Source organism: Bufo gargarizans, chromosome 3 (genome assembly GCF_014858855.1).
Source record: "Bufo gargarizans isolate SCDJY-AF-19 chromosome 3, ASM1485885v1, whole genome shotgun sequence".
In the NCBI taxonomy this organism is placed as follows: domain Eukaryota; kingdom Metazoa; phylum Chordata; class Amphibia; order Anura; family Bufonidae; genus Bufo; species Bufo gargarizans.
The window spans coordinates 261,478,667-261,493,558 of NC_058082.1; the positions used below are offsets into that span (position 1 = coordinate 261,478,667).

General features: G+C 44.4%; 1 protein-coding gene across 1 annotated transcript in view; it reads right to left on the minus strand.

Annotated features, from left to right (window-relative positions):
• Window positions 1-1,861: 1,861 nt before the first annotated feature.
• Window positions 1,862-14,892, minus strand: part of UBE2G1 (ubiquitin conjugating enzyme E2 G1) — a 44,039-nt gene continuing 31,008 nt past the window's right edge. The window contains exons 3-6 of the mRNA XM_044287160.1: window positions 7,349-7,446; window positions 6,513-6,691; window positions 3,787-3,909; window positions 1,862-3,167 (exon numbers count right to left, since the gene is read on the minus strand). Coding sequence (XP_044143095.1) covers window positions 3,823-3,909; window positions 6,513-6,691; window positions 7,349-7,446 — 364 coding nt within the window. The 3' untranslated portion in view covers window positions 1,862-3,167; window positions 3,787-3,822. The remainder of the gene's footprint in view (window positions 3,168-3,786; window positions 3,910-6,512; window positions 6,692-7,348; window positions 7,447-14,892) is intronic.

Sequence of the window (14,892 nt, forward strand, 5' to 3'; positions counted from 1 at the left end):
AAAATATAGTAATCAACTAGTAAGGGTCACAGTACTCAGCAATTGCAGACCCATTGAAGTAATTGGGTTTGCACCGTAATGTCAGACCCACGTTCGTGTGAATGGGTCCTAAAGCCAAGTGTTATTTATTTCATGTACTTTTTATTTTGGCCATGCATGAAGAATCTCTTTGCTTTTCACACAAGAGAATTTTCCGCGCGGGTGCAATGCGTGACGTGAATGCATAGCACCTGCACCGAATCCTGACCCATGTGTACATGAGCTCTTTTTTTTCACGCATCAGTTCTGCGTTGCATGAAAAACACAGTATGTTCTATAGTCTGTATTTTTTCATGCAGCCCTTGCCCCATAGAAGTGAATGGGTCTTCAGAGAAAAACGCATTGCATCCGCAAGCAGGTGTGGATGCAATGCGATTTTCACTAATAGTTGCTAAGAGATGTTGTTTGTAAACCTTCAGTTTTTATCACGCGTGTGAAAAACGCATCAAAACGCATTGCACTCACGTAGATAAAAAAACTGAACGCAATTGCAGACGAAACTGACAGTTTGCTTGCAAAACGGTGTTAGTTTTACTGACCTAATCCGTTTTGTTCGTGTGAAACAGGCCTAAAGGGGTTATTCGTAATTATTATTGATGACCTATCTTCACTCAACACCCCCTGCCAATCTGATAACCTATCTTGAGGATAGGCCATTATTATCCATCACTGGATAACCCCTTTAAAAACCAAATGACTTTAAATTTCTGGGAGGTCAATGGAAAGGCAGAGCAATATGGAGGTACCCGTGATGATAGAGTACAATGAAAGGCTTTATGACAAGCTTGCAGTAAAAAGGCTGAATGCCTTAAGAGCACAACCAACTTTCACAATGCTGATGTCGGCTTCAGATTCCTATTGAAGTGATGAGCGCTGTACTTTGAAGTCTTTTAATGCATCCTCCAGGATCTGCAGTTATCATGCTCCTATGTATCTGGCACTTGTAAAGAAAGTTGCCTGAAGCTTTGTTACACTGAACAATGCAGGATTCTCTAGTCTAGGGCCATACTGGTATTCCTTTTCTCTTTATACAAGCCTTTTCTTGTGAAATGACATAACGCCTGGAAGTTGTAGATTGCTTTCAATTTACAAATGCTCCCATCTCATCACATAGAATTCACGCAAGTTTTTTTTTTACTGATCTACAAGATACAGATAGACTTACATTATGAAATTTTCTGAAGATATTACCCCTTCGTGGCTGGGCCATCACCAGGACTCCCATAGAGAAAGGACGGTGGAATGGAACCCAGATTCTTAGCAATGGGGGGAGGGGGAGGGGGGGGGTTGGAGGGTCTCAGTGGTTATACCCTCACTGATCAGTCATGCCTTATGCTGCAGATGGCACAACCCATTTAATGCTAACAAAAACAAGTTCCTATTGTAGTAGTGTTCATTTTCCTCTTAAAGGGGTTGACCAGGATTTTACTACTGGTGGCCTATCCTACACATAGGCCATCAATATATGACCTGCAGGGGCCCAACATCAGATGCTTTAGGTTAGTATTGGAAGTGAGCAACAGAACTGGATGCGATGCTCCCTTTCAGTAACCAGCTCCATCCACTACACAATGAACAGAGCCTTGTAGTTCCAGCTCCGGAATTACTCCAGAGCAGCTGATCAATAGGGGTGTGGTGTGTCCGATCCCCAGGGATTAGATACAGATTGCCTATACACAGGATAGGTAATCAATAGGAAAAACAAAAAGAAACAGCCCCTTTAAGCCGAACGTCTATTTCGACTTCACGTCTCATCCTAATCATACAAGACTACTGTGTTTGAACTATTAGCATTGAGCAAAGATACGCATACAAAAAGGACTTATTGGAAAAAAATTATATTTTGGAAGAACGCACTACAGTAGGTGACAGATTTCCAAAATCAAATTACATGAAAATATACATCGCAATTTTCTCTTTGTACAATGGGTGAGCAAAAACTGTTGAAAAAGAAAGAATGATCAGAGCGCTGAGGTGGAAAAAGTCACATGAGAAGTGTGGGGGTGGGGAAAAAAAAATAAAAAATTACGAGAAAATGCAACATTATGTCAAACCCTGAAGATAATTTAATAAACTGACACGTATGCATGCTTTCTTCTTTCAAGTTAAAGACCAGGCAGTTAAGGAAAAGTATTGTACAGAAAATGCGACCGACGAATTCACGGGATGCTTTATTAAAAGCAGCAGGGTTTTAGGATGATTGGAGCAAATGTCTTGGAACATCCAGGATGAGCAGCATTTGTTTACCAGGGGTTCACCTAACATTTGCTGGGAGATGAGGCACTTCAGAAGTTTCGTTACCATACTCCCCTTAGGGGTTAAATATGGATTATTATCAAAAAAAAAAAAAAAAAAAAAAAAAAAAAAAAAAAGTAACCAAACTCCTGCAGTGACCACCAAATATTTCAGGACATTAGTCATTAGCTTGTGATGCCAAAAGTCAGTAAGATGGGCGAACATTTGGAAGGGGAATTCTAAAATCCTGCTGCACAGAAAAATTAAAACCAACATTTACAGTTTTATCTACAAGACCACCAAAGGGCTTTTCTGCATAGAAAGAACTATTTCAGTTTGGAGAGCATAAGAAAGATACATTTGAAAGACTTCATGAGCACTTGCCAGGAGGGTAGCGGGCACCTGCACTGCTCAAATACGGTCCCTTCTGCTCACTTTTTTTTTTTACAATCTAGAAGGGGGGTGAAAAACATAAATCTGGCAAATAGGCTGAACAGAAGACTGGCAAACCCCGAGTACAAACACTCTTCCTTCATTTCTTGTTCCGTTTGCATTCTCAGACGTTACACTATTGGTTTCCTAACAAGAAAGCATTATTTGGTACAATGTGTAGTTATGGATGTACATGAACATTATATATATTATCCGGATCATGTTGTGCTATGTACAGGTCTGTACAATTCTTCCTGAAGTTTAAAGCAGTTCGTTAGATTTTTGAAATGCGAAAATCACCTTCAAGTTGGCACTTTTTAGGCTCTTGTCAGCATTGATAACTGGCATGTTTTATTGCAACCCCGGTGCCAGCCAGTGCTTGCCAACTAATTACAACAAAAAGTCCAGCAAAAGGTGGGTAGAGTGCAGGAAAAACAGTGCCTTGTTTCTCAAATGGAGACCTAGGCGAGAGGAAAAAATATAGATTAGAATACATGAAAAATATTCAATATGTACTTTAGCCATTAATTGTGAACCAGTAGAGAAAAACCAAAACCAAATAAAAAACCTCCAGCCTCAAAGTATACAGTACGTTAGGCTATCTACATCTGTGCTTGCAATTCCAGTATTCTGTTCCAGCATAGGGATACGACCTCTAGTTCGTGGAGCGGCCCTTGGAGTTATAGGGAGCCGTCACTGGGAAGGGATATGTGAGGTTCAGCAGTGAGAGCATAATAAGAACTGCAAGAGGGAGACGTCAGCAGATGGTAAAGAACGGCCTGGAATACGTCAGCAGTGCATGATGGGAACTGCAGTCAGCTACCCACATGAGGAGCTACTGAAGACAAAGCTACACATAAGGAGCAGCAGTGTCAGAAAAAGGCAATACATGTGTACGATGCATCATTAGTGTTGTACTGCTGCTCTGTCTGTAATGACCCTGAATCCTGCTTTCAAGTCTTTACCAAATGCTGAAATACGCATTTAACCTCTCCCCACAGTGAAATGTGTGCTCCCAAACACCTATAGATAAAATTCAACTATACTATGATAAAAAAAATAAACATAAAAGGAAGTTACCCTGAAATTGTGAAGCTACTAGCTGCTGCATAAATGTCACTCAAAAGCAGTCTCTTGGCTTTTTCTTACACAGCGGGCAACTTTCCTCTTAAATTCTCCATGACGATCTTCTCTCCACTCTTTCTATGAAAGCGGAAAAAAAAGCTAATAAAATACAAGTTGACTAATTACTAATACTCGTTGACTAACCAGAAAGTGTCAACAGATCAGAGGTGCACCTGCCCACCACTAGAAATGAAATAAATCTCCTATACCTAGTCCTGTGCGGAGGAGAACACATGTGGAACATCAGGTGGATTCAACTATCAAATTATTTCTTCCAAAAATGTTTCAGTGGCCACAAATTCCTGGTGGACTGCTCTCAGATTAGTTCATACACATACTGAACCATTTATATACAGCACGTCCACCTACTGAATTGTAACAAAAATATTCTGATTTATAAACTGACAAATGAGGCAATAAGAAGATGAGCGCTCAAATCCGTGCCCCAGCTGCTGCAAACCATCAATGGTGGTCTGGAATCTTCCCCTTACACTTCAAAGAGACTCCGCAGCAGGTGAAATCTGCATTATAAGGAATAATTTATGACTTGCTATATAAAATAAAAAGGATATCAGTTATTAATCCAGGAACCACAGCCTTTGCTACATGGTAATGTTTCCCAGAGGACGTTGAATATATTGATATAGAACAGAAGTATCAAGTCCCTCCATCTAACAGTAACAATTGTCACTTTATTAAAAAGGAGTGGTCCAATTTATTTTTTATTAAAATTGAGAACTGCTATGGGGCAGTTTCCTCTTGCCCAAGATGCGTTTTACTCCCCCATAGCGTTTGATTAATAAGATTTCCTTCACTACTGGACGCTTGAATGTAGTCTTGAGCGCTGTGTCCCTGCAATACCGGCGCCTGCGCACTGTTCCATTCCACTATGAAGTATTGTTCAAAGGCTCAATGCTGAGGCGCTCTCACACAAGAGCCCGCACATGCGCGAGACTACATTCAAGCAACAAGCAGTGAAGGAATCGGGCATCCTATCAAATGCTATTGGGAGGAAAATGGGGCGGGGCGTGCTTGACTTCAGGCGAGAAAGGTACTCCCCCCTTGACTTAAAGACTATCGTTTACATAGCGTGGCCCGTTGAATAAAAGTCTTTTTACAGACTTGTGCCACATTGTACAGAAAAGACCGACACCTTTTATAATACTACAGGCTGCAATAAAAGGTACTGCTGGCGGTTTAATATGCTTTTTCTAGGTGACAGGGTCCCTTTAAGATGCCATGGGATCAGGTCAGAAGAGCATAACATTCAGAGTGTTTCCCAAATGGTGTACAATCTTGTGAAATTAGCCTTAAAAGGGTTTCCAAGACTTTAAGGCCTCTTTCACACGGGCGTTATGTTTTTGGCCCGGATAAGATGCAGGTGCGTCATGGGAAGATGTGCGATTTTTCCGCGCAAGTGCAAAACATTTTAATGCGTTTTGCACACACGTGAGAAAAATAGGCATGTTTGGTACCCAAACCCAAACTTCACTGAAGTTTAGGTTAGGTGTGTATATTGCTATTATTTTCCCCATATAACATGGTTATAAGGGAAGATAATAGCATTCTTAATACAGAATGCATAGTACAATAGGGCTGGAGGGGTAAAATTAAAAAATTATTTAACTCACCTTTAAAATCCACTTGTTCGCGTAGCCCAGCTTCTCTTCTGCCTTCATCTGTGAGGAAAAAGACCTGTGGTGAAGTCACTGCGCTCATCACATGATCCATCACCATGGTGCTGGGTCATGTGATGGACCATGTGATGAGCGCAGTGCCTTCACCACAGGTCCTTTTCCTCACAGATGAAGGCAGAAGAGAAGCCGGGCTACGCGAAAAAGTGGATTAAAGGAGAGTTAAGTTATTTTTAATTTTTTTTTACCCCTCCAGCCCTATTGTACTATGCATTCTGTATTAAGAATGCTATTATTTTTCCTTATAACCATGTTATAAAAAAAAACATGTTATAACACACAAAATAGAGCTTGCTGCGATTTTCACGCAACGCACAAGTGATGCGTGAAAAATCACTGCTCATGTGCACAGCCCCATAGAAATAAATGGGTTTGGATTCAGTGCGGGTGCAATGCGTTCACCACACGCATTGCACCTGCGTGGAAAACTTGCCCGTGTGAAAGGGGCCCAAGACTGATGACCTATCCTTACGATGGTCTACCACCGATCAGATACTGAGGACCTAACACCCGGGACCCCCCGCTGATCAACTGTTTGAGAAGTTACTGCAGCTCCTGTGAGCACCAAGGCTCTCTCAGGGGTCACCAAGCACAGCGCCATACATTGTTTTGCTCTCAGCCTCACTTTATTGAGCTGTGCTTAGACAATGCGATCGATGGATATGTTACTCAGACTAGGAAAAGCTGAGAGAAGGCCACAGTGCTACTGCAAATGCCGCTGCATTGTCAAACGGCTGATCAGTGGGGGTTCCAGGCGAAGGACCACCTCAAATTAGATAATGACCTATCCGGAGTATTAAAGTCTTGGAAAACCTCTTTACCGGGATTATATGCAGTACTTTATCTATTCTCAGATGTTAACACTCTTAATGGAACACTATAATATCCAGTTACACCACTTCTAAAGAAATATAGATTAGAGAAGACAGTAGAAGTTTCACAGACAAATCAAGCAATATAACAATGAAATAATAAATGTGAACGTACTGCTGCATCTACATTGGCTGGGGAGTCTCCATTAGGATCTGCTAGCATAGAAATGACACTGATCATTATAGTTTCCACTGTATGAATAGGAAGCCAGCGCTCTTCTGGTTTTTCATAGCCATATTTATCCTCTCCAGGCTCGTGAAGAATAGAAATACACACATCGCCATTCTTATCAACTGGAAAAATTAAAAGGAAACTTAAGTATTATAGCAAAAGATTTAACATGAGATGCTTTACATGCTGCAACTTAAGTTATTACCAGGGCCCTGTAAATCTCAAAAACTTGGTCTCCACACTGAGTACTATAGATGGGGTAAAAGAAATGCCCTGAATTCCTATTTTGAAGTAGATAATCAAGAGATGCCTCATACTTTCAACGGTTACATCCTAATCCATCGTCAAGGTATACATAATATCAAAGACTTTGTGCCGTCTTCACAGATGACATTACCACTAGGTCCTATGGTACATGTCATGCACTATGTTCTTCATCTAGAACTCCTAGTCACCTGTAAGCACAGTTATTGTGAACTGAAGACATTGGCCTACTGCTGCATGGCTGAGCCATTTAGGAACAGGACCACTGGAGCTCTCAAGTGCCTAAAACTGGTCAGTCCTCTTTTGCAACACTCATTCTCACCAGCCATGTTCCAAAATCAGGTAGAAAGCCTTTCCACAGGAGATAGTTGTCATAGCATTACCGGGGTAAAACAGCATAGAATTTTTTTTTTTAGCAGATTACTGCAAAACCATGAGCAGCATCCAAACTTCTTGTTTTATGTAACACACACAAACTAAACATGGAGAACAGGCTTTAGGCACAAACTACTCACCATTCGGGTGCCAGATTTCGGTTATAAATTTCATTTTAGGCGGCCGTAGGGGATAATCCCTTGGAAAAGTAAGATGTGCTTTGAATACACCACCCTCACTGTGGAGCATAAAAATATGTACACATTATGCTTCTGTCTGCCTCTAGTGGTTAAACAAAGCAGACATAACAGTTGGACCAACTTTTCAGGGAAATATCGGGAATGAACCTCATCTCCCCATCACTTTATCAACAGCGGAGATTAGGGCTGCATTTACAGGCAGCAATCACCTCCAGTGTATGGAGACAAGCAATCACCACAGTGATCGCTTGCTCTCATAGAAAGTCAAAAAAGAGTCCTGTTTACATAGGATGAACTACCACAAAGAAGTAAATTATTTTAGGTGATGTTCATCATGCAGTGCTCCAGACCAAAAAAAAAAAAAAAAAAAAAAAAAAAGTGTATTAAGGAGCCATTGGCTCCTAACCTGAAAAATGCAGGAGCCAAATGAAAATTTTAGTCACCAAATTTAAAATACATATAATATAGCTGGGATGGTTAGGAGCATGGTGTTTTCTAAGCTACAGCCCATGCAGTTAACCCCTTAAGGACCGGGCCATTTTTTTGCAAATCTGACCAGTGTCACTATGTGGTGATCACTTTAAAAAACACTTTGGGCCAGATTTATCATTAGCTCAAGTCAGAATAATGGAGTGAAAAAGTAAAAAAAAAAATAAATGCGCAATCACTAAAATTGCGCAAAAATTTGCGACTTTTCTGCTCTGCACTATGCTCGCCAGTTTTCTGAAAGTGGGCGTGTTTTCTTATGTAAATTAATCTCTAGACAGATTTACTATTGCGACTTTTTCCGCAAAGACGTGCGACTTTCCGCAAAGACGCTTACTGACGGATAAACTGCTACCAGTCAAAACACATTTATTACAGTCTTAAAGGGCCGTTCATAAATCTGACTTGGCTAAAACGGACTTTAGCCATATGTGAAAGTGGAGTGAGCTGTCAGTCATGATAAATCTGGCCCTTTGACTCATCCGGGCCATTCTGAGATTGTTTTCTCGTCACATATTGTACTTCACGACAGTGCCAAAAGGGAGTCAAAAATGTAATTTTTATTCCAAATTTACCGAAAATTAGCAAATTTCAATTTCTCTACTTTTATAATAGATAGTAATACCTCCAAAAATAGTTATTACTTTACATTTCCCATATGTTTACATTATGTTTGGATCATTTTGTGAACGACATTTTATTTTTTGGGGACGTTACAAGGATTAGAACTTTAGAAGCAAATCTTGAAGTTTTTTCGAAAATTTCTAAAACCCATTTTTTCAGGACCAGTTCAGGTCTGAAGTAACTTTGTGAGGCTTACATAATAGAAACCACCCCAAAATTACCCCATTTTATAAACTACACCCCTCAAAGTATTCAAAACTGATTTTACAAACTTTGTTATCCCTTTAGGTGTTCCACAAGAATTCATGGAAAATATAGAGATCATTTCACTTTTTTGGCAGATTTTCCATTTGAATCCATTTTTTCCAGTTACAAAGCAGGGGTTAACAGCCAAACAAAACTCAATATTTATGGCCCTGATTCTGTAGTTTACAGAAACACGCCATATGTGGTCGTAAACTGCTTTATGGGCACACGGCAGGGCGCAGAAGGAATGGAACGCCATACGGTTTTTGGAAGGCAGATTTTGCTGGACAGGTTTTTTGACACCATGTCCCATTTGAAGCCCCCCCTGATGCACCCCTAGAGTAGAAACTCTCGAAAAAAAGGGACCCCATTTTGGAAATTACGGGATAAGGTTTGATGGTACATATGATTTTGGGTTGCTCTATAGTACACTTTGAGGCGAGGTAACAAGAAATAGCTGTTTTGGCACAGTTTTTATTTTTTGTTATTTACAACATTCATCTGACAGGTTAGATTATGTGGCATTTTTATAGAGCAGGTTGTGATGGACACAATAAAAGGTTGTTTCAGTTTTACATAAAGCAATTTTGAAAAAAAAGATTTTTTAGTGTCTCCTCTGAAAGCCGCAGTTTTATTTATTTTTTGAGAGACTGTCTTGTGTATGGGCTCATTTTTTTCGGGATGAGATGACTGGTACTATTTTGTGGTGCATATGACTTTTTAATTGCTTGCTATTACACTTTTTGTGATGTAAGGTGACAAAATGACTTTTTGTACACAGTTTTTATTTACGGTGTTCACCTGAGGGGTTAGGTCATGTGATATATTTATAGAGCCGGTCATTACAGACGCGGCGATACCTAATGTGTGTTTTTTTTTAAATTATAAAATAAGGGGAAAGGGGTGTTTTTTTTTCTTTTTTACTTTATTTCTGATGTTCACTTTTGGGGGTCTGATCCCCTCTGCAATGCATTACAATACACTTGTATTGTAATGCATTGCCTGTTCGTGTACTACACGAACAGGTTGCCTAGGAAACCCAGCCTGAGGCTGGATCTCCTCGGCTCCCGTAGAAGGCAGGTCCCGATGCAGTGCAAGGCATTGGGCAGCCTCCGCACGGCATCGTGCTGCCTTCTGAGACAGAGTCCCCGCCACAGAAGCGCGGGGACTCGCTGCCTTCTGAGACAGAGTCCCCGCCACAGAAGCGCGGGGACTCGCTGCGATCACTCAAACACAAACCCTTGCTATGCCGCGGCCAGTGGCATAGAAGGGGTTAATCCACAGCGATTGCCGATATGGAGGGCCGACATTGACCCAGGGTGCCTGCTAATTGGAACTGGGTGCCTGCTGAAATCAATCACAGCCGGCGGGGATCGGAAATACACAGGGCGTACCTGTACGCCCTGGGTCCTTAAGTACCGGGACATCAGGGCGTACCTGTACGTCCTATGTCCCCAAGAGGTTAAAGGGGTTGTGCACTCATTTCCATGACCTGTCAGACTAGCCAGATTTGTGTTGGTAATCCCTAGGTGCTGGGTCCTGGCTCATTCACTTCCAGGCCTCTGCTGCTTGTCTTGGGTTTCTCCAAGATAACGTTTGGCTGCAGTGGCATCAAGACAATCACTCGCTACAGTGGAGATCTGCTCCCCTTGCATCACATGACCATTTAACAAGGCCAGGGAAGCAGACAGAAGTCCATGGGTGCAGCCACTGGCAACTAATGTGTATAAGGACTTAAGTCCTCAAAAGGGGAGTCACTCAATACAGCAACTGTGTCCTGACTATCAGACATGGTAGAGGTTAGCTCTAGCTGTGACTGGACTATCAAACACGGTATAGGGCGGCTATGGCTGTGACCGGACTATCAGGCGGCTGACTGTAGTAACAGTCACCAGGTCCCCAAACACAGCAAACACTCCTGACAGAACATAACCTCCACCCCCACTGCATGTAGCCTGCACAGTAGGGGTTGTCAGAGGCACCGCTCAGAGAAAACTCCAGTAGGACATTTTACCTAGCACTGTGACCCCTTGGGTCTATGGAATGGTGGGGGCCCCAGTTTGAGGAAAAAAACCTTTTTTTTTTTTGCTGTAACACATGGCAGTTATGATGCAGGCACCCAGGATTGTAAAGGGGTGCTCAAACTTGGAACATAAAACTAGAAGACGCTATAAACGTCTGACAGCGGCAGGTTCTGGAATCTCCAAAACAGGGGCTGCGAAAAGATAAAGCAGCTGCACCCCCCCCCCCCCCCCTTCATTCACAGCTATGGGAGCCCCGAAAATACAGTGTTGTCTATTTCTGGTGGTAACATAGCCCTGAACGGAGACACCGCCGAGTGTGTCCGGAGTTATCCGACCCCATAGGAGGTCTGTGATATATATGTGACTTAGATTTGCAAAATGGTGACAAGACTTTGTAGTCTTGTGATATATAGATATATCACATTTATTACACTTTATAAAAAAAAAAAAAAAAAAATTACATCCAGGAGAGCAGAATTACATACATAAAGTGTTGTACCTCGGCTATCAGACATTACACCCTCCAAGCACATGACTGTATATAACAGCGTGGTTTAAGAGCATTGCAGTCTCTAGTCCAATCCTGGAGGTCTCCTACATCCATGGAGTGCTTTACAAAATGTATTTAATAACCCCATTGAAGTCCCCCCCCCCCCCCAGCAGCCTCTAAAGTACCTGATCCCGCGGCACTCAGGACGCCGGAGCTCTCCAACATGTCTGCAGTGTACATCGGCACAGGAGGCTCTGTCGAATCAGTAGGAAGGAGCTCTCCTCACCTACCAGACCAGCAAATTGTGGTTCACGGGTTAGACCTGGCAGAAAAGGGCGAAGAGTGTGGGCGGGGCTCTCTCCTGACGCCGGAGCACGCTGGCTTCTTCCATGGTTCCAGTTACGAAAAAGCTGGCGTGCAGCAGACATCTGCAGCCTATGTTTGCTTTAGATCCTAAATAGGCAGAGCAGCGGAGGGTCTAGGCGCAAATGGCAACAAGACTACAAAGTCTTGCCGCCATTTTGAAATTCTAAGTCACATTGGCGACTATTTCGGTCGTGGTCTGGAAGCACTGTCAGGAGATGGCTGGCACCTTTTACACAGGCCAATTAGCAGGAATGAGCATTTCCACAAACACTCATCCCCGAAAATGTTCCCGATTGTTGGTCCATGTTAATGAACCTTTATCCTCCAATTCTAATGGGATGAACCTGACCCAGAACGCACAGCACAAGCTGAAAAAAAGATGCAGAGCCAGTGTGGGCATAGCAGCTTAATGCATTCTAGTGGCCAGTGTCAAAACAAATACTTGACATTTTGTATGGATAGGCATATGGAAAAATCTAAAAACAATAAAAACCAAGTTTATCATAACTGTTTAAGTCATTTTCAGTAAGCCTTTGGTTCAAGAAAAAAAATTAAAATAATCACGTTAACTGGGGAACAAAGAACACTTACAAGATGCCCCCTCTTTTCAGCTGCAGATCCATAGACTACCTTTTGTCATCCAAGATGGCTGCACCGCTTCTCAGCCTAATGTACAACCATGCATTTGGTGACCAAAGATGCCTCCCACTTGTAAAGCACTCCTCTTGAATTGGCTAGCACTGCTCAAGTGAGGCGGCAGGATGTACACAGTCTGCATCAAGTAGCATGAGACGCAATGGGGGCATCTTGGCTGGCGAGCCTGGGATCTGTTCAACCTGCAGCTGAAAAGAAGGGCATCATGTACGTGTTCTGTGCGTAGGGGTGGGCGACTAAGCACCAAGATAAAGTTCACCTTTTATCTAAACATTTATTAGGGGATAAGTTTATATTTTGGTAGGTACAAACTAGGGCTGCACGATATGGGAATTTTGTACGATTGCGATTAGGGCCCTAAAAATTGCGATAACGATATGCGATGCAATATTTTAAAGGAATTGTGCTAGAGGTCTATTTGCTGGGATTTTCCCATATGAGCCGCTGATGCGGCTTGGTATGACATAGTTGTGGGGGACCTGTGGACGGCGGCACTTATTGGGGGGGGGGCCCCTGTGGACGACGGCACTTATTGGGGGGGGGGGGGCCCTGTGGACGACGGCACTTATTGGGGGGGGGGGGGGGTGGACCTGTGGACGACGGCACTGTTATAGGGGGGGGGGGGGACCTGTGGACGACGGCACTGTTATAGGGGGGGGGGGGGACCTGTGGACGACGGCACTGTTATAGGGGGGGGGGGGGACCTGTGGACGACGGCACTGTTATAGGGGGGGGGACCTGTGGACAACGGCACTGTTATGGGGGGGGGGGGGACCTGTGGACGGACACTGTTATGGGGGGGGGACCTGTGGACGACACTGTTATGGGGGGGGGACCTGTGGACGGCACTGTTATGGGGGGGGGGGGACCTGTGGACGGCACTGTTATGGGGGGGGGGACCTGTGGACGGCACTGTTATGGGGGGGGGGACCTGTGGACGGCACTGTTATGGGGGGGGGGGACCTGTGGACGGCACTGTTATGGGGGGGGGGGACCTGTGGACGGCACTGTTATGGGGGGGGACCTGTGGACGGCACTGTTATGGGGGGGGGGGGACCTGTGGACGGCACTGTTATGGGGGGGGGGGGACCTGTGGACGGCACTGTTATGGGGGGGGGGGGACCTGTGGACGGCACTGTTATGGGGGGGGGGGGGACCTGTGGACGGCACTGTTATGGGGGGGGGGGACCTGTGGACGGCACTGTTATGGGGGGGGGGGACCTGTGGACGGCACTGTTATGGGGGGGGGGACCTGTGGACGGCACTGTTATGGGGGGGGGGGGACCTGTGGACGGCACTGTTATGGGGGGGGGACCTGTGGACGGCACTGTTATGGGGGGGGGACCTGTGGACGACACTGTTATAGGGAGGGGACACACCTGTGGATGGCACTGTTATAGGGGGGGGGGACCTGTGGATGGCACTGTTATAGGGGGGGGGGGGGACCTGTGGATGGCACTGTTATAGGGGGGGGGGGACCTGTGGATGGCACTGTTATAGGGGGGGGGGACCTGTGGATGGCACTGTTATAGGGGGGGGGGGACCTGTGGATGGCACTGTTATAGGGGGGGGGGACCTGTGGATGGCACTGTTATAGGGGGGGGGGGGGACCTGTGGATGGCACTGTTATGGGGGGGGGGGGGAACCTGTGGATGGCACTGTTATAGGGGGGGGGGGGGGACACACATAGGGCCATGAGGGGGGCCAGCTTAAGACATATAGCATCTTATGCTGCTCCTCCTCATGTGTCCTAAACTGGGCACATAACTGCCTTTTGCGTGTAAAGTGTTTTACTAGTGTGTGTGGGTGAAACAATCTCTCTCCTAACAGGTCCGGCCTCTGTACTCACTATGAATGCAATGCACTGCAGCGAGCGGCAGCAAGGTGGCCGGCCGGCGCGTGACTGACGTCACTTAGTAACGCTCCTCCCGCTTCAGGAAGCAGGAGCGTTACTAAGTGACGTCAGTCACGCGCCGGCCGGCCACCTCGCTGCAGAGCATTGCATTCATAGTGAGTACAGAGGCCGGACCTGTTAGGAGAGAGATTGTTTCACCCACACACTAGTAAAACACTTTACATGCAAAAGGCAGTTATGTGCGCAGGGCCCCTTTATATATAATCACAGCATTTTCGGGTCGGCCAAATCGCATTTGCCGATTATCGCGATTAGATTATTTTTTCGATTTATCGTGCAGCCCTAGTACAAACATTTTACAACTCATTTGTACCTTCAAGTACACCTGCAAAACTCAAGATAAAAAAATTAAATATGATTTTAAAAAAAATCTAGCAATATAATAGTTTATTATTTTTTTTTAAATAAAACCCCACTCCTGCTGCTTATAAATTTGCAGCAGGAGATAGAGCATCCTGCTCTATCCCCTAGGCTCCTGTTGCTGTGTAGATGTACAGTAATGTGATCAGTACACTCCAGCAATTCACTATGCTGAATATACTGTATGCAATAGCAGCGCCGAGCTAGTGACTTCCTGCTGGCTACACATCCCTAGAGGACAGGGCACAATGTCAGATTTTGACATGGATCCTGGGTAAAGCCCACAACAATTTTTTCCTCACCAAAAGACAACCCACTT